The 19,905-nt window shown below is 44.3% G+C and overlaps 1 protein-coding gene across 1 annotated transcript in view; it reads right to left on the bottom strand.

The window, feature by feature from the left end:
• SUCLG2 (succinate-CoA ligase GDP-forming subunit beta) overlaps positions 1–19,905 on the bottom strand; it is a 233,953-nt gene that overhangs the window by 88,948 nt on the left and 125,100 nt on the right. Inside the window, exons 5-7 of the mRNA XM_081106616.1 lie at positions 16,375–16,527; positions 13,769–13,858; positions 3,489–3,585 (exon numbers count right to left, since the gene is read on the bottom strand). Coding sequence (XP_080962742.1) covers positions 3,489–3,585; positions 13,769–13,858; positions 16,375–16,527 — 340 coding nt within the window. The remainder of the gene's footprint in view (positions 1–3,488; positions 3,586–13,768; positions 13,859–16,374; positions 16,528–19,905) is intronic.

The following is a 19,905-nucleotide window of genomic DNA, read 5'->3' as shown; positions in this document are numbered from 1 at the left end:
CCTGAGTGAAATAAGTGCCCCTTTCCCACCAGGGTCTTTTCCACACAAACTAGGCAGACGGGGGTTTCTATCTCTAATAACCATTACAATCCTGATAGTCACCAAACTACCATCAGCAGTGCCAAATCACAGTCTTTGAATCAGATTATAAACCACACGGGAAAAAAATCCGCTCCCAGACTGCTGTTCTTTCTCCACCTCAAAATGCTCTCCCGCCCCCAGGTGATCGGGCAGCACAGCTGTTACTCAGGCCACTGCTCTCATTCCAGCAGCAGCATCTGCAAATACGTGACCACGCAGCTGGGTTTAAAACAATGTTCCTCATGGAGCAACAAAAGCCTGAGGAAACGCTCTTACAGAGAGGCTCCGTCACAAATAGGAAAAAGGTAAAAATGCCTGGTATGATGCCTAGCTCCTTACACTTCTAAATTACAAGAGTAATTACTGAAGTTTTAATGTGAAAGGTTATATGTTCCGCTATTACTGATCTAAATGAAAAAATTAAATATTAAGATTATCAATATTGCTCAGATGTAAATGATTGCTTTTACAGCCCCTAAATAAAAGACTGCTTTAGGGGACTGTGACAATGATGAAGATCAATTTGTACATTTGATCATTAATCACCGTTTCCTAATTGGGCTTAATTTGACTACTGCTCATTAGAGTTATAAACCAACACACTCATTTAATTGTGATTAAATTCAGTAGTTGGACTTCTATGGTACAATGAACAAATAGCTAAAGATAATTTTGTTCTTAAAATAGCACATAAGACTTATGTTTCAATGAATTGTAAACACAAAATTTAGTTTATGATGAGTCTTTCAAAAAAGCTCAATAATGTTTCTTCCTCTTAGTAATTAAAAAGAAACCTTCAGTTTTCATAAGGTTTTACAAATACCCCATAGGAAAAGGTTCTCACAGCCCTGCCCCTGCCAGAAACCAGCTGTGACTGACATCTTCCCAGAGGCTTGAATTCCCATTTTTTAAAATATGAAATAACCAGGTGTCTTGTGCATACCAGTTTGAAAAGCAATACATGACCTTTAAGAACTTATATCGAACTTCCATCTCTTTCATTTTGTGGACTTAATTGTCAGCCACTCAATACAGCATGAATTTTGGCTGATAGTCCCAAACTGGGACTACTTCTCGGTCAGTCAGATGAAAGCAACTTAATAGTTTAAGAGGGAAAAAGAAGAAAAGGCAAGAGACTATAAGTCGGTATGGCCTATCACAATCCACAGACACACGGCACTGAGACATGGGTTTGAATCCCAGTAATTAATTACTCAGGGGGAAGTCACAGGAATTTTTCAATCCTCCATAAAATAGGGAGACATTTCTGACTCTGCAGGGTTGCTGCAAGTAATAATAATAATAAAAAGAATATAAGTAAAAGTTTATCATAGTGCTTGACATAAGATTTCAAGAGTTTTTTCTTCCTTCCCATACTGTCTATAATCAGGGGTGGGGAACCTTTTTTCTGCCAAAGGCCATTTGGATATTTGTATCATCAAATATTGGATATTTGTGGGCCATACAAAATTAGCCTGCTTAAAAATTAGCCTGCTCTATTTTGTCAAACATTTAACTAGCTCATCCCTATGCCTTGGCAGGGCCAGACCAAATGAGTGTATGGCCCGCGGGCCGGACGTTCCCCACCCCTGGTCTATATGATGTATTGATGATTTGATTTCACAGCCAGATGAAATGTAAAAATTATTTATGAATAAGGTAGTTTGTTTATAAATGACCTACCAGATTTTTATCTGGTGGGTCACCTGTGTAAACTATGAAATATATGATTTTTAATGACTTCCTAAACATGAGCTTTTTGCCAATCTTAATTTGAAATGCTAAAAAAAAAAATAGAAAAAAAGATAAAAACCTATCTATACCCTTCCTGAACTACTGCTGTGCCTGAGAAGAGGAACTAAATGTTATGACTGTCAGGAATTGGCATGTTTTGTGTCTGACACTGGAGGCTTACACAAACACAAGTCACACTTTTGGATTAAAAAGAAGAAGATGGAAAAACCAACCACGAGGCTTAGCCTAGACCTGAAGTCAGGACATGGCAGAACCTAGGCCCCTCTGTAAAATAAAAGCACTGAACACCCTGGCCAAACACCCCTGGCACGGGGGTATGGACAGCGCCTTGCGGGGTGAGGGGGCGGGATGGAGGGGAATGACAAGGTTCTGGGCCTACTGAGAAGCTTCTGCCCAGTGAGCGCATGACCCCCTCTCTGGCCTAGGGCACAGAGCAAATGCAAACAGGTCAGCTCTCTGACATTCGGCCATCCTCTTGACACAATTCAGAGGATGTGGGAAGGAGGGAGATGGGAAGGGGTATTCACTCTGTCTCCTTTGACCTTGTGCTCAGAGTTGTACCTGCAGCAGACAGCTCTGAATTAAAGAATGAAAATACACACACACACACACACACACACAGCCATCTTGGTCTACAACTTGGTTGTATTTGCACATAACAGATCACCTCATTTACCAACCCAATGGCAAAGACCTGTTTACTGACTGACCATTGCATTCTAGTCAGCACACAAGATACTGGGGGTGAAATGAACTAAGAAGACAAGGTTCATGGAAGTCAGTTTCTGGAGTCACTATGCTATCCACCTACTCACTAACCGTCCCTACCACCAAGCACACGCACAGACACGAGCTCTGGCTAGGGAATCAATAAGAACTTGTGGAGGTTGCGGAGATGTAACAGTTACTTATGCTCCACAAGTACCTGATGGATAAGAAAATGCCTCCTCCTCCCACTGGAAGCAGCAGCTCATAATCAAGTCAGGGGGAAAGCCGGATGGCTGGGCACCGGGGCGTCACCATGACGGTGCCAACCCAGCGGGCGCACAGGTGACTATATGCAGATTGAGGTCAACTGAAAAGCTTCAGGCGGGTATGTTTTTTACACCCAAATGCAGCGGCTCCTTTTTCCACCCAAACCCTGACCACAGTGATGGGTCTCAAAAGCAAGGGCTGGCCCTAGCCAGTTGGCTCAGTGGATAGAGCATTAGCCTGCGGACTAAAGGGTCCCAGGTTCGATTCCAGCCAAGGGCACATGCCCGAGTTGCGGGCTCGATCCCCAGTAGGGGGCGTGCAGGAGGCAGCTGATCAATGATTCTCTCATTGATGTTTCTATCTCTCCCTCTCCCTTCCTCTCTGAAATCAATAAAAATGTGTGTATATATATATATATATATAAAGCAAGGGCTGCTGGAGGATGGGTGTTTCTAAATAAGACAAAAAGCAGCCGCCTCTGAGGCTTGGATTTGGCTACGAACAGACTCAGTGCAGAAACGTTCGACTGCATCACGGGAGCATTTGAAACTGTGGCAGAAATTCAATCACCGGGAGAAATGAATGCAAAGCTGCTGCCACAGGCCTGTACAGAACGTAATGCATGGTCTGCAGGAGTCACTGTGGCCATTCGTTCTCTCTTGTTTATTTATTCTTACCTTGTCCTTCTGGCGTCTCACCGAAGGGGTTCACTTCCACCTGCGTAGCATCGATCTTCAGGAAGAGGCGATACAGCTTCTTAATTTCATCTGCAGCCTAGACGTGACCAAGTGAAAAGAAATTACACCAGAGCAGCAGAAGAACGTTTATTCTGCTGGATTAATGAAACCTGAAAAATTACACGCTCCATCTTTATTTTCAGTTAGGCTTTCTGAAGGGGAAAACAGAAATAGTATTTTAATTCCCACTGCTATTCATTAGAAGGGATTGCTCCACGTTCCTCCAGACACCAGAAAAGACCATTATCAAGACAACAACATATTTCCAGTATGGCCTAAAAACGCTGGTAATCTTTCTGTAAATTACCGTGTTCCTATTAGCCGAGCTATGCCACAATGTGAGCTACAATCATTAATACAAACAAGCTCCATTTAAGTAAAAGGTAAACATGACGTGGAGAGTTTATAATAACTAGGTTTTCCTAATTATGCTGGAATTAGACAGTTATTATATTCATCAATTCAAACTTATAATCTGTGGAACAATTACTGAGCGTCTAATGGCAACTGTTGCAAGAAAGGAAGATGGAGGCCCTAAAGCGCCCATGAATGCACAGCGCAGTTCAACTGAGAACAGCGTGCCCCACGGGCAGAGACCAGAGCAGGGCGGCCAGTTTCCCAGAGGGGATGCCGGCTTCATTTTCTCACTCTGCTGAAGTTCGCCCGCTCATGCAGGCTGCAGCCAAGGCTTCTGAGCCGCTGAGTCCCAGCACCCTGCACTGCGTGACCTGGGCTCGGGGAGGGCATGGCCGAGGCAGGCACCGCCTGGAGAGCTCACACCTGCGCGTGCACAGCCTGGGACGCCTCACTGCAAGGCTGCGACGTCGGCGAGTGGCAGCCGCCAGTCTCGCCTGGGCTCGGTCTGATTCCTGGCCGCGGTTTTTCCTTTGCTGCAGTTTTGCTGGTGGTTCCAGTCCTGTGTAACTTGTCCTCAGAAACACCTGTGGCTTTCCCCCTCTCTCCTCTGTAGATGGAGGGAGATGGCTCTAGCAGGCTGAGTTTCCAAGGCTCTTGGGCTCAGGCCAGCCATCGGGAGGTAGCAGTGGGAGCCAGGAGGTGGTGGTGGGGGGGGGGGAGGCACAAAGCTGGGGTATCTCTTCCCCGCTCTCTGCCCTGGGCAGCATCTCCTGCTCTGACTTCAGCTCCCACCATACAGGCCCACCAGGGCTCCAGCTTCTGTGCCCCAGTGTCCAGCGACACCCGCCTCCTGTCCCCCAGCACGCAGGTAGCAACAATGGCTGTTGTTTAGCTCTACGGTGCCTCTGTCCACTCTGAAATGTCTCAGCTCTGACATCTCTATCCGTGCAGCCAATTCCTCGGAATAAATCCCACCAGGTAAAGGAAGAGGCTGGTTTCTTTGTCCCACTAAACTGAGGACCTGGAGATGTGATGCGTGTTATTCATTTTATGTGTATCTGTAAACCTCCTTAAATCCTAACCTGAAACTCAGTGGACATAAATAAACAAACATAATGAGTAAGACTGAATATTTTTTAAAATATATTTTTATTGATTTCATAGAAGAAGGGAGAGGGAGAGAGAGATAGAAACATCAACGATGACAGAGAATCATTGACTGGCTGCCTCCTGCACGCCCCAGGCATGTGCCCTTGACCGGAATAAAACCTGGGACCCTTCAGTCCGCAGGCCAATGCTCTATCCACTGAGCCAAACTGGCTAGGGCGAGGCTGAATATGTTTAGTATTACTTTCTGGGGGGCAAGATAACACAGACATGACACCAACTCCGCAGGCACACCAAGGTCTGCCTCGAGCCTTCCCAGACTCCCGCCACCCAGGGCCTGGCTCAGCCCCGCGGCCACCTGACCAGTCGCTGCCACGCGGGAGGTTCTATGCACATGCCAGCGTGCACATTCCACACTCACCTTTTTTACAAAACCAAATCTGGGTCTATACGCTCTGTCTTTACTAGAGTTTAAAAGAGCCGTCATCAGCAACACAAACAGAACAATGTCATTCTCTGAAATGGCTGCATAACACTTGTGTGGATGTACCACAACTCACTTAATATTCCCCTCCCACAAACCAGCTCCTCCGATGTCCCAGTCACAACCACCAGCTCTCAGGAGCGCCCAGTGTGCCAGGGAAATTTCGTCTTCCACCCGCGGTGTTAACTTGAATGTCTCTTATTAAGGAGTGAATTTGATATTATTTCTATGAGCTTAGGAGACATTTGTATTTCCTTTTCTGTGAATTCAGCCCATTTCTTTCTGTTGAGATTTTACCCTTTTTCTTATTAATTTACATGAAGGTATTTTTACATGAAAGAAATTAGCTCATTATCTCATATCAATTGCAAATACTTTCCTCCTTTATCTTTTGCCCATATTTTTGTTACTTCTGCCACATGGAAATTTGATAGTGGTGCCACTCTTTTATAGCGTCTGACTTTGTGTCAGTGTAAAAGGCTGGTCCCACTTTGAGTGTTAAAACAATCCTCCATTATCTTTTCAAAGACTCTTTAAAATTTCCTTTGATGTTTACTTTGTTAAAATCCAAACAGATTTTATTTGAGTTACACTGAAAAGCTGGCAAGTAACACACTCTTGACTCTTTTTTGTACTTTTGAGGTTCTTCCATCGACATGCTGGGAACGCGAGTCCTGGAGACGCACGCTGCCTATCCTGACCCACAAGCAGGCCTGCACTTGCACAGCCTCCGGCCATCAGCGCTCAGCAATCACTCAGCGTAAGCCAGTGGTTCTCAACCTTCTGGCCCTTTAAATACAGTTCCTCATGTTGTGACCCAACCAGAAAATTATTTTCGTTGCTACTTCATAACTGTAATGCTTCTATTGTTATGAATAATAATGTAAATATCTGATATGCAGGATGGTCTTAGGCGACCCCTGTGAAAGGATCGTTCGATTGCCAAAGGGGTCGCGACCCACAGGTTGAGAACCGCTGGGGTAAGCAGTGGTTAACAATGAGGAGAAACTAACTGCGTAAGAGAAATGACTTCTGGATGCATAAACACATAAGATCTTATCTCAGCTACTTTAAAGCTTTCTCTTTTTTAAAATACACATACCATAAAATTCATGGGCTCAACCATTTGTACGTGTACAGTTCTGCAGTGTCAAGTATATTTACATTTTTGTGCAACCACGCTCCAGAACTTTCCATCCAGGGAAACTGAAACTCCGTACCAGATACATAGTAATTGCCCACTCTCCCCACCGCCTGCCTGACAACCACCAATCACCTTCTGTCACTACGATTTTGCTATTCATATACACACGTAAACAGAATCATACCTATTTGTCTTTTTGTGACTTGCTAATTTTTTTTTAATTGTTGAATTTATTGTGGTGACATTGGTTAATAAAATTACATAGGTTTCAGGTATACAAGTCTATAAAACATCATCTGAATATTGTGTGTTCATCACCCCACGTCAAGTCTCCTTCCATCACCATTTACACCCCCCCCCCCATTACCCTCTTCTACCTCCCGCACCCCTTTCCCTCCGGTGATCGCCATGCCTTTGTCCCTGTCTATGAGGGTTTTTCTTTGCTTCATCCTTCACCATTTCACCCAGCCCCCAACGCCAGGCCGATGTTCTCAAGGCTCAGCCATGCTCAGCACGTCATGATCTGCTTTTCCAAGGCTGAACCACCTTCCATCACACACACACACATCATACTTCATTTATCCATTCGTTTACCAATGGGCACCTGGGTCGCTGCAAAGCTTCCTAAGCCTGTATCAACCGAGGTTGGAAGAAGCCTGGATTTTCTGCACTTAATGCCATTGTAACTATACATTAACAGAACATTTATGGGGGCGGGGATCCTCCACTATTATAATTGTATATTCGTGTACAAATGGCATATGCTTTAAATATAAACATGTTTTGAGCATGGAGGAAGCATGATGAAATCGTGTTGTAAGACCAGCAGGGAGCGCCAGCCAGGCTTGGAGACACGCCTTATTCCAAGGCAATACTAACTGACTACAAGGGTTGGGCAGGCGTGTCGGTCTGACCAGGTGTAAAACAGGAAATGGCAGGACTGTGGCAAGTTGAGGTTAGCTCCCCTGCTTTCCAAATGTGTTCAAATTTAAAGAAACAATTAAACACGAGTCAGAGAAACATTCTGCCGGGGACTGTACCCTCAACCAGGTTGGACTGCCACCCACGACCTCGGGTCATCACACACTACGCAGGAAAGGCGTTTGCTTCCCCTTGGCCACCAGTTAATGTTACTTTAAGGCTGCTGGTTACAACCTGAAAGTTACGGTTGCAACAAACAATTGAAAAGTTAAAATGCCTAAATTCAAATATCCCTGAGGACATATGCTTCATACCACGACGATTTCTAAGTGTCTTCAAAATGTTTTAACAGGTTAAAAAAAAGTAAGTATCTTTCTTGCATCCCAGAATCGAGTATCGTCAGCATTCACACATGGTCCCTAAAGCCAGCGGGGGCACGAACCACTCCTGGGGGTCGTGTGGGTTTTCACTTGGCCCACTGGGTCATTCATCAGTGTCCATCCCAGAGGCACCAGGTGACGATTCCGGGTGGCAGTGTTTCAGAAACTGGTCGTCCAGATGCTAACTAGGACACACGTGAGGAACGTGGGAACTTTTGGTCCTGCTCAGCTTTCCGTGGCTTCGTCTTTTCAACCCATTCTTGCTTTAGTGGATTTTCACCAGGAACACATACTCGGTGGATATTATGCAAGGTGATATTTACTTTTATTAAAACTTACATCAGCTTTTGGAGCAGTGGTTCTCAACCTTCCTAATGCCGCGACCCTTTAATACAGTTCCTCATGTTGTGGTGACCCCCAATTTCATTGTTACAAACTGAACATAATTAAAGCATAGCGATTAATCACAAAAACAATATGGAATTATATATGTGTTTTCCGATGGTCTTAGGCGACCTCTGTGAAAGGGTCGTTCGACCCCCAAAGGGGTCGGAACCCACAGGTTGAGGACTGCTGTTGTAGAGACATCAGGCATGAGTCACAGGACAGACAACTAAATTTATAAATAATCATTTTATATGCTGTTTATCCATGAGTTGAAGTACCTCCTCCAAATGCCTAAACTGCATCCTAGATGAAACTTAAGTAACGTTCAGTCTTACGGAATCCACAGGGTCTCTAAGATTACCGTTTCTTTATCAAAGGGCCAGAAATTGGTCATCATTTAAAGTGCTTTCCCTCCTCAGGTGCGGCCTCCACAGCCCGCTGAGCCTGACGGTGGCGGGGACTCACCCTCTGTGCCCAGGGCCCAGCAGGCTGTGCAGCACCCGCTCCATGCTGCCTCCACTTTTGCTGAGCAAGTGAAGATGCAAAGTCTTTCATGAAGTCAGCAATGAAATAAGAAACAACGTGAATTAAAAATGTAATTAAGAAATATAATGACAATTAGCTACTAATGACCCCTGAGAACTTGCATGTTCATCTTTCCTAGGTAACTCACTTAAAACCTAAGTTGTTTGGGGCATTGGGAAAACAAGATTCAGACGTTTAACAGCTATAAATAACTTAATTTTCTCTTATAATGCTTTTGTGGAGGGAGGAGGTGTCTTATGATGTACACAAGACTATTACTGCCTTCCCTAGTACTCTGTTATGTTCATCTCCTGAGCTTTGAAATTATGTGGCCAGCAGATTTGGCCCCTCCAGATCTGTCCTCCTGCCCTTACAGCTACCTGCTGGCATCTCGTCAAAGGGAGCATCCTAGATGTACTACTTCACAGATAGGATAGCTGCTTCTTGGACACTTCATACATCTGCAAAGCACATTCCCAGCAACGCAGCAGCAAGAAGATGGAAGTCCTGTGTACACTTTAGGATCCAGCAAAGGGGACTGCAGATGGCTAAGGGCATCACAGAGCAGCCAAGGGAAATGGGCACAGAACCAGGGCACTGAGCGCATGGAGCTGGAACACAGTGGCTATGTCGGAGGGGCTCTGGTGAGCCTGCCCAACACAAGGAGCCGCTCAATCCATCAATAATATAATTATGGCCTCATTCCCAAGAGATAAAACCAATGGCTGTAGCCCTTACCCAAGAGCTGCCCAGCATTGTCCTTGCACTACCCTGGCATCTCCGCCAGCCTCTACATGACAATTAGTTCCTCTAACTTCACTGAATCCTGACTGTACCTTCTCCTGAGGTTTAGACCCAGATGATCCTGTCCCCTTTGACCTCCTGAATATTTGCTTTCCAACGGAACCTTTCTTCCCATCTTCAAATAAGTACTCTCCTCTCTTTAACTTTTTAAAAATTTTATTGAATTTACTTGGGTAACATTGGTTACTAAAATTATATAGATTTCAGATGTACAATTCTATAATGCATGTCTGTACACTGTATTGTGTGTTCATTACCCAAAGTCAAGTCTCCTTCCTTCACCTTTCACCTCTCCTTTATCCTGCTCTTTCCCCTACCATTCCTCTCCTCCCCCACTTCCTCTATGGTAATCACCATAGTGTTGTCTATGTCTATGAGGTTGTTGTTTTTGTTTTTTGTTTCTTAATCCTTTAACTTTTTTCACCAAGTCCCCCCTCCCCCTCCCCCTCTAACAGCTGTCAATCTATTCTGTGTATCTATGAGTCTGTTTCTATTTTGTTTGCTTTGTTCATCGATTCCACATATAAACGAAATAATAAGGTTTTTATCTTTCTCTGGCTGGTTTATTTATCCTGGTCCATCCATGGTATCTCATAATACTCTCCATGTCCATCCATGCTGTCACAAAAGGTAAGATTTCCTTCTTTTTTATGGCTGAGTAGTATTCCATGGTGAACATGTACCATGGCTTTTTTATCCACTCATCTACTGATGGGCACTTGGGCTGTTTCTAAATCGTGGCTATTAGAAATAATACTGCAATGTACATATATTCCATTGAATCAATATCTCAGGTTTCTTCAGATATAGTCCCAGAAGTGAAATCACTGAGTCTTATGGCAGTTCCATTTTTAATTTTTTGAGGAAACAACATACTGTCTTCCACAGTGGCTGCACCAGTCTGCATTCCCACAAAGAGGGCGTCCTCACCAATACATTTGTTGGGTTCCTCTTATTTGGGGCTCTCTTGGCTTCCTGAACTTGTAAGTCTATTTCTTTCACCAGGTTGGGGAAGTTTTCTGTCATTATTTCTTCAAATAGGTTTTCAATAACATGGTCTCTCTCTTCTTCTGGCACCCCCATAATGCGAATGTTGGTACACTTGAAGTTGTCCCAGAGGCTCCTTACACTATCTTCATAATGTTGGACTTTTTTCTTTTTGCTCTTCTGATTGGGTGTTTTTTGCTTCCTCATATTCCAAATTCTTGATTTGATTCTTGGAGTCCTCTACTGTTGAATCTCTGTAAATTATCCTTTATTTCAGTTAGTGTATGATTAATTTCTGACTGGTCCTTTTCATATCTTTGAAATTCTCATTAAATCCCTTGAAGCTCTCATGAAGATATTTGAGCATCCTTATAAGCATTGTTTTAAGCTCTGTTGTTTAGTAGTTTGTTTGCTTCCACTTCATTTAGTTCTTTTTCTGGAGATTTCTTCTGTTCTTTCATTTGTGACATGTTTCTTCGTCTCTGCATTTTGGGGGCATCCCTGTGTTTATTTCTATGTATTAAGTAGAGCTGCTATGTCTCCTGCAATTGGAAGAGTGGCTTGGTATAATAGGTGTCCTGTAAGGCCCAGTGGCTCAGCCTCCCCAGTCATTTGAGCTGGGCATTCTAGGTGGGCCCCTGTGTGGGCTCTGCACACAGTCTTGTAGTTGAGCCTTGATTGCTGTTGGCATCACTGGGAGGAGTTGACCTCCATGCTAATTGGTTGTGAGGACCAGCTGCAACTATAGCGGAAGAGCTGCTGTGCAGAAAACAACCTTAAGGAGCAGGACTTTCTTCAATGGGGCTTTGGTGCTCACTGAGTCTTCCCCTTGAGTGTGTCACTTGTGCATGTGTAGAGTTGTAATCTGGTAGGGTCTGGAGCTATCCACCATTGCACTGGCTCTGATGTCTTTCAGGAGGTGCAAAGTCAGCCACTGCCTGAGGCCATCCGACAGGAGCTACAGATCAATCTGCAAATGGCTGCTATTTATGTTGGGCTTGGAAGTACCCAGCTGAGGCCAATCTGTGAAGCAAGGCAGGCTGCTGCTAGTGCCATGTCTTGGGCCCTTTATAGGCATGAGGCACACTGACTCTAGCAACTGCTTGTTTGAGCTAGGACAGGCCATTCACATGGAAAAGCTGCTGCAAACAGCTTGGGTGGGGCTGCAAATTGAATGGGGTGGTGTCTCAGGGCATCACCAGGGCAGAGCTAACAGTGTGAGCCATGCTGATGGACACTCAGATATGGCTGCCAGTCAGCTCAGCGATGAAGGAGGTCTCAGCACAGGAACAATGACTCCTATGAGCACCCTTGTCTGGGAGAAACCACCCCGAATTCTTGTTCAGATGCCAGACAATTCAGTTCCTCCCTGTAAGTCCCTGGATCCTCCCAAGCCATTGCCCTAGTGCTGGAGCTCAGAGAGAATGAGTCCATGTGAGGTCGTGCACCAGCCCTTTAAGAGGAACTGCCTGGGTCTGCACAGCCTCTGTGTCATTCAGCCACAATCCCAGTTAGCTTTTGCAGCCCAACGTTACAGGGACTTTCTTTCCAGCTGTGAAACCCTGGCTGGGGGTCTGGTATGGGCCTGGGACCCCTTGCTCCTCATGGGAGGCCTCCACAGCCGAGATTCCCTCCAGATTAGAAAAACACAACATGTGGGTGTCAGACCAGCCTGTTCCATGCTTCCGCTCCGCCCCACCTCCTACCAGTCTCAATGTGCTTTCTTCTTTAATTCTCTAGTTGTAGGACTCCCATTCTGGCAGATTTCAGGTGGCTCTGAATGATGCCTTGGAACATACACACACTTAAAAGTTTTATGCTGCTTCACTCTCTATGATTTGGCTTATTGTCACTCTTGAATATCCAGAAATAGAATCAATCAAAAGAAAAATTAAAGGTGATAAGAAAAAAGTGCAATATCTATTGTTTTTTTGAAGAAATACTACCCAACTGAATGAAAGAAAATGTTCTGTAAGTATCCTGGAGCCCCAGGGGGAAAACACACATGTACACATACCCAAACACACACACACATACACACACACACACACAGGATCTTAGTAATGAAGGAGTTAAAAATAGCCACTAAGTTCTCCTGACTTAGCTGAGGGCGAGGAAGCTGGCTATGCCCACAAGCAGTAAGGCTGCCCCAAGGGCAGTGCAGGGCTGTGAAGCTCAAGACAGACTTTCCCTCAGCACAGTGGTTCTCAACCTTCTGGCCCTTTAAATACAGTTCCTCATGTTGTGACCCAACCATAAAATTATTTTCGTTGCTACTTCATAACTGTAATGTTGCTACTGTCATGAATCGTAATGTAAATATCTGATATGCAGGATGGTCTTAGGCGACTCCTGTGGAATGGGTCGTTCGACCACCAAAGGGGTCGCGACCCACAGGTTGAGAACCACTGCCTCAGCACCTCGGAGGCCAGTTTGTCTGTCTCTGAAGTTTAGAGATATAATTACTAAATTGCCATTTTTTAAGTTGTTCTCAGTGAAATATCACCTTCATGCCATGAATACTCATCTCAAATGGCTAGTAGCTATGCAAGGATACCGACAAGTTATGTGTGCTACTGGTGACAATAATAACTGACCTGTCAGGGGGACTGAATTCGCACTTGCACACATCAGTGCACTCAGTCCTTGCAATAACCCTCTCAGAATTTCATCATCCCCATTTGATGCACTGACATTCAGATGGGCTGGATCACACATGTGCTCTCGTGTTGGGTAGCAGGGTAGGATTCAAACTCCGATCTGTCTGAGTATACAGCCTGTGCTTCTAATCACTGTGCTGCCGTTTATAATTCATGGCCTGGAGCTGCAAGCTATAAAAAACACAGAGACTAACATTCATAACAAAGTGTATATGTCTGCAGGCAACACACACACACACAAACATCACACCTACACACACGCCGAGATATACACATATACACACACACACATCATAAACATCCTCTTTTAGAACACCAGAGAAATATTTTCTTCATCATAAACAACTGAATGGAAAAAGAATACAATAACGTATCTTGTTTCTGGGTAATTGAAGACAAATAAGCAAGTTCTCCAATATTTTCTGAAACAAGTCAGACACTATGGTCTCCAATCGCACAGGTACCTGGTTTTTCAAAGGCCCAAGGAAGCCTAAATTTTCTGCCATCCGCTGAGCTTGGCTGTCCTTTATCCCTTCCATAATGTCAATTTGCTCCTGGTAAAAGATGAATAAAATAAACAAAATTCAGACAGTCAAGTGAGAGACAACCTCAAAAGACCAGTGCTCCGCATTTATTTGCAAACGAGAAGAAAGTGAGGCACCTTTCCAGAGATCTCTGAGTGGGGCTCCTGCAGCTGCCGATGTGGTAGGTTTTAATTGGCAGGCCATCTATAAAAAACCTTTCCAAAAGCTGTACTTCTTCAGGGGGCATGCTGACGAGACAATCGGATGCCAGCTTTCACTTTTAATTATGATACAGATGGCATTGACGAATATTTAGTCAGTTAATTTTTATGCCATCTTTTGGAAGGTTTCCAAAGTAAGGTTTCTCCAGCCTAATACTGCTATGAAGGTTAGAGCTTGTCACACAGATAAAACATTAGTTTATGATATAAACACTGTATCGATGATGAAAGTTATGAATGCTTCAGCTTTACAAAGTGCTATTCTCTCCTAGACACTGGGCACTGCTCACAAATGAACATTTTTTCATATATTCTCTTGATAAATGGAATGGCTTGTTTGTTTTTTAAAATGTTTTTATCAAATTTTAGAGAAAGAGGAATGGAGAGGGAGAGAGAGAGAAACATCAATGTGAGAGCACAACATTGATCTGCTGCTCCTGCACGCCTCCTGCCAGGCATCGAGCCCGCAATACAGACATGTGCCCTGACTAGGGGTCAAACTAGTGGCCTTTCAGTGCATGGGATGATGCCCAACCAACTGAGCCACACCGGCCAGGACAGGAATGGCTTGTTTTAAATCGTACCAACTAGGTATTACAGGAATCCCACTCTTTTCAAAAGTCTGCTTTGCCCCTTCCCTTTTATCTGTTTTCGTTAACAAAGAAAAATCTAAAGAGGATTTCTGCTTTTTCAAAAAATGGCTAAAAGTGAAAATAGTGTTCAGTGTTCGTTTTGCTGCAGTCATGGAGGCAGCGCATCCTGGGCAGGGAGAGGGCCCTGCCCAGCTCCTTCCCGGGGACCTCGCCCAGCATCCAGCCTCCATCACTGGGAAATGAGTCTGTGAGCACCTGGGCTTTCTCAGTCTACTTTGTGCATCTGTTGGCAAGATGTGTCCTAAGGTAAATTCTGCTTCACTTTTCATCATTTCAGCTCACAAAGGGTTTCACAGGCGAGCTCTACTTTTGAATAATGGGGGAAACCTACAAGTGAGTCAGCCTATAAAGTCTCAATTTAACTTGCAAGGCAGTTAACTTAAATATGTAACATTGGTAAAAATATTCTAAAGCCAATAACCAAACTATCAATGCTTTACACAAAGAAGTTCAAGAAATAAATGTCCCAATTTTGAAGAAAAACAAAATCACTTTCTAAATGAAATAATGAGTATTTATGCTAGAAATCTTAATGTGATTTTTCTGATACTAAGAACCCAGAATTAAAACCTGGAATTATAGTTCAGGAGGCCTTAGATTTTTTTTAATATCTTTTATTGATTTTAGAGAGGAAGGGAGAGGGAGCAAGAGATAGAAACATCCATGATGAGAGAGAATTATTGATTGGCTGCCTCCTGCAGGCCCCCTACTGGGGATGGAGCCCGAAACCCAGGCATGTACCCTTGGTCGGACTCGAACCTGGGACCCTTCAGTCTGCAGGCTGACGCTCTATCCATTGAGCCAAACCAGCTAGGGCCCTTAGATTTTTTTTTTTTTAACTACAGCTGAGGTAGGCCAAGAACACATCACCTCCTTTTATTCTCACAATTCTATGGGGTGGCGATTACCCCCATTTTCATTTTACTGGTTTAAACATAAAGCTTAGAGATATCGGAAAACTTGCTGGCTAGTTGGGATTTTACCTCAGATATTTTCAGCTGGAAACTAAGCAATGTGAGAGAGGCACATCGTTTGGTTGCCTCCTGCATGTGCCCTGACCTGTTCGGGGACTTAACCTGAAACCCAGTACATGCCCTGGCAGGGTTTTGAACCTGTGACCCTTCGGTGATCTAACTACTGAGTGACACCAGCCAGGGCTATGAACTAATCTTAATATCAATAAAAGGAAAAAGACGTAAAGGATGGAAAGAAACAAAGAATCTGGGCTTTCGGGGATTCTGCTTGCCACTGGTGTTGCTGGAAGACGTCCAAGCAGCCTCCAGCTTACATCTGGTCTCCTTGGAGCTCTTCTAATCATAACACTGTTAAGTGGGCAAAGGTAACAAAAAGGAAGTGAAGCATCACAGCCTGCTTTCACTGTTTCATTCTTGGGACAGGCTGAGCGGAAAGGAACAAGGGAGGAAGAAAAGGCAGGAAGGAGGGGAGAAGGGAGGGAGGGCGAGGAAAGCAAAGAAAAAGACCTTGAATGGTGAATATCTCCATTCTACCCAACTTTCAACCCGATGGCCACTGAGAAAAAGCTCCTGACATCCTCCAGCCTTAAATCCCAGAGAGAGATGCATCACCACCAGCCTCAGACGCCACATTAAATATTTACCAGCTTCTATAACCACCACCAGTGAGCACGGAGGAGCCAGCAATCTAAGCATACCTTAAAAATAAGTTCTGGACTTGAAGCTGCCACCTCCTCGATGTCCATGCCCCCCTGGGGGCTGCCCACCAGCACGGGGCCGTTGCAGGACCGGTCCATCAGAATCGCAAAGTAGGTCTCCCTGGAAATGTTCAAGGCTTCAGCGACCATCAACTGCCAGGGAGGAGGAAAGGCAGATGAATTTCCAAGTTTCCACTTGGAAATCTAACAGACTTGCCTCACATGTGAAACGGCTTCCTTCATCGGCCCCTGAACCCGGTGCCTTCGCTTCCAGGACGCGCTGGCTCTGCTCTGGGCGTGCGCCACGCTCATCCCTCCTCCTAACTGATCCTGTCAACGTGCTCAAGTGACAGGTAGTGGTTGGCCTCAAGGAACTGTCCCACTTTAATCTTACTTTTTCCTTCCTTGAGAATCCTGACACGAAAACTCCCGGCGAGCCGCTGCTATTGTCATTTGAGACCCTAACAGCACATCCGCGTACCACACTGCTCTTTCCCAAATTGCTCTGGTGCAAAACCCAGTCTGGGTGGCAAAGGATTCTTTTTCCGGCGTGCTCGATGCTTCCTCGGTCCGTCTCTTGGTTCATTGCATTTGTATTTCAATTTTTACTTTCTTTAAATGACAAATATATTTGCTTACTCAAAATTAATGCAAATGACACCAGAAGGAACTAAACAAGACAATGAAAGCAGCGGCACACATCCACCCCGGCCCCAGCAGTCAGCATGGCCCTGAGACCACAGGGAACCTCGGCAACACTCAGAGAGCTGCTCTTGCTCTGGGAGGACGTGGTCTGGGCAGCAGGCAAGCGGGGCAAGGATGCACTCCCCCATCACTGCCGCAGCCAGGCGCCCTGAGCTGTGCGCAACCTTAACGACGCTACGCAGCAGCCAGAGCAGGGGAACCACTACAGCACCTTTGTAGTCTGTTTTTTCTGGGCACCTGCAAGTATTGTCGCCGTGGAATGGCCCTGCACATGCAGACATACTACGTGCACTCCACTGCCTTTCTTTCTTCTTGCTTTTAATTTGAATACTACAACTCAGACATCTTTCCAGGCCGTTGTGATTATGTACTTATATGTCAATATGTATTTAACCACATCCTTAGTGACACGCATTTAAATGGGCTTCACTTTTTCTACAATGCTCCTTCGGTGAATATTTTTGTACATGTATCTTTGCTCATTTCTTTGAGTGCCTTGCAGATAGGGTATCTAAAAGGAAAATGACTAGGTGTTAGAATCTTCATATGGAAAAGTACTCTCAAAGTGCCCTCGAGAGAGAGGCTGGACCAGCTCACAGTCCCAAAAAGAATAGTAAAAGATGTCTTGGATGATTTTAAAAGAAAATAAGAACTTTCATATATAATCAGCACTAGGAGGGAAAATAATAAAAATACTTACATTGCTTTCCCTAAAAGTACTTCAATAATATGTTGCACAAAGAAAGTTGCAGGTTGAGTAGCATTAGATTCTAGCTACCCAGATGCCACAAACACACTAAGTTTTAAGTTACCTGAAATGCGACAAATACAGGGTGGGGCAAAAGTAGGTGTACAGCGGTTAGTGTGGAAAATAATACAATAATTAATAAATAATCAAGATTCTTAAACTGTTTCCCGTACTTATAACTGTGAACCTACTCTTGCCCCATCCCGTTTATGGTGATCTAAAAAGCTACACTGTAATGGATATAGAACTCCTTTTCAAACTTTTATTGAAGTTATGACCAGTTAAAAATAAAATACCTGAGCAGGGGCTTCATCCCGAGTCTCCTGTGATAAATGGTAGCTTGTGAGTACGTAAGAAATGCTTCTTGCCGAAACCGGTTTGGCTCAGTGGATAGAGCGTCGGCCTGCGGACTGAAAGGTCCCGGGTTCGATTCCGGTCAAGGGCATGTACCTGGTTTGCGGGCATATCCCCAGTAGGAGATGTGCAGAAGGCAGCTGATCAATGTTTCTAACTCTATATCTCTCTCCCTTCCTCTCTGTAAAAAATCAATAAAATATATTTAAAAAAAAAAAGAAATGCTTCTTGGCATACGGTGCTGGGAGAGCCTAGGACCATTTGACTAAAAGTTCACTTCCTAACACAGACCTCGTCTATGAACAGATTTAGTGACTTTCAGGAGCTATTCTTAGAGGCAACACAACCTTACAACTTCAGGGCACCTGTCATTCATGAATCCTATTCTCATTCCGCTAAGTGTTGGCAGGCGTGCTCTGGATTCCATCAGCTCTGTGTGTGAAGACCCCCGCTGGCTCACACGCTCCTCCTGGGTCTTTAGGAACTTCCCCAGGAAAGTGACGATGGTTATCAACAAATAAATCAAGAAATTGTATATAAAGGCCAATTTTTTACATTACTATGCCATCTTATGACCCAGGATGTCAGAATATTTTAGGAATTGTAACAGAGAGAACGGAAATGGAGCTTGAACACTCATCCCAGGAGAGGCTCAGTTAGATACATTTCAGAAAAGCTACATCTGCGACTGATACCAGCATACCACCAATGCAGCCTTTCGGTGCTGTCCCCAGTGCAGAAAGCTTTGAAACGTCCTTGACCCTGACTGGATGCTGAACTGGCTTTGGTTTGCTACTCAGACTGTGGCCGGAGGAGTGCCAGGGCACAGGCTCCTGCCACACACCGTGGTCAGGTAAGACGAGCACATGCTCCGTGCTGGCGCTCCTCCCCTGGCCGCAGCGTCTCAGCTCCCAGTGTTGTATCGTAAAGCAGCGAGTGAGATACAAGACGCCTTAATAAGCCAATTAATTAGGAGTCCCAGAGGGAGGTGTCTCTTCCAAATCTCTGAGCAACACATACAGGAAGTTACCGGTATTTATACCTTATGGGCTTCTCTGTCTGCAGATTTTACAAAGGGCTCTGTGTGAGTTATTGTTACAGACAGTTTGTTATCTTGGATACATAAAGAAACATTTGGCATAAGAATATGGGAATTATTATCAGTATTAGTCCATTACCTTAGATGGCTAGCTTGCAAGGTCAGACAGATAAGTTTTTATCTTTTGCTATTATTCAAACTGAAATGTTATTTTATAGAATAAGAGACTATCTAAAAATGACAGAGTTTACTGAACAAGGGACTATCTAACAATAGCAGAGAATTCAAACAGCAGTTTTATACAAGAGGGAGGTTACTATGCTTCACCAGCACTAACTACCCCACGGAACAGACCACTAACACAGAGGCACAGCTTTAGAAAAATACCCCATGGGCACAGAGGTATGTATGTATGTGTCGAAATAACTTCTCAAAGAAACTGAGTCTAAAATAATCTGGGACTTCTGACTAATGTCCAAGGTTCTGTAAGTAAAAAGAAAAAAGCATGTTCCCTAAAGCATATAAAATGTTATTGTTATAGAAAAGTGGTAAGACACACTTTACAGAGAAGAAAGACTAAATAATGTATGACAATTATTTCTGGGTGATGACAATACAAGGAACTTTTAATTCTAATTTTTATTATTTCTGTACTACTGGAATTTTTACATAAGTTAGTCACTTT

This window comes from Myotis nattereri, assembly GCF_964212035.1.
Source record: "Myotis nattereri genome assembly, chromosome: 14".
Lineage (NCBI taxonomy): Eukaryota > Metazoa > Chordata > Mammalia > Chiroptera > Vespertilionidae > Myotis > Myotis nattereri.
Note: the sequence above shows the minus strand (reverse complement) of the source record. Positions and strands in the feature narration are given on the sequence as shown.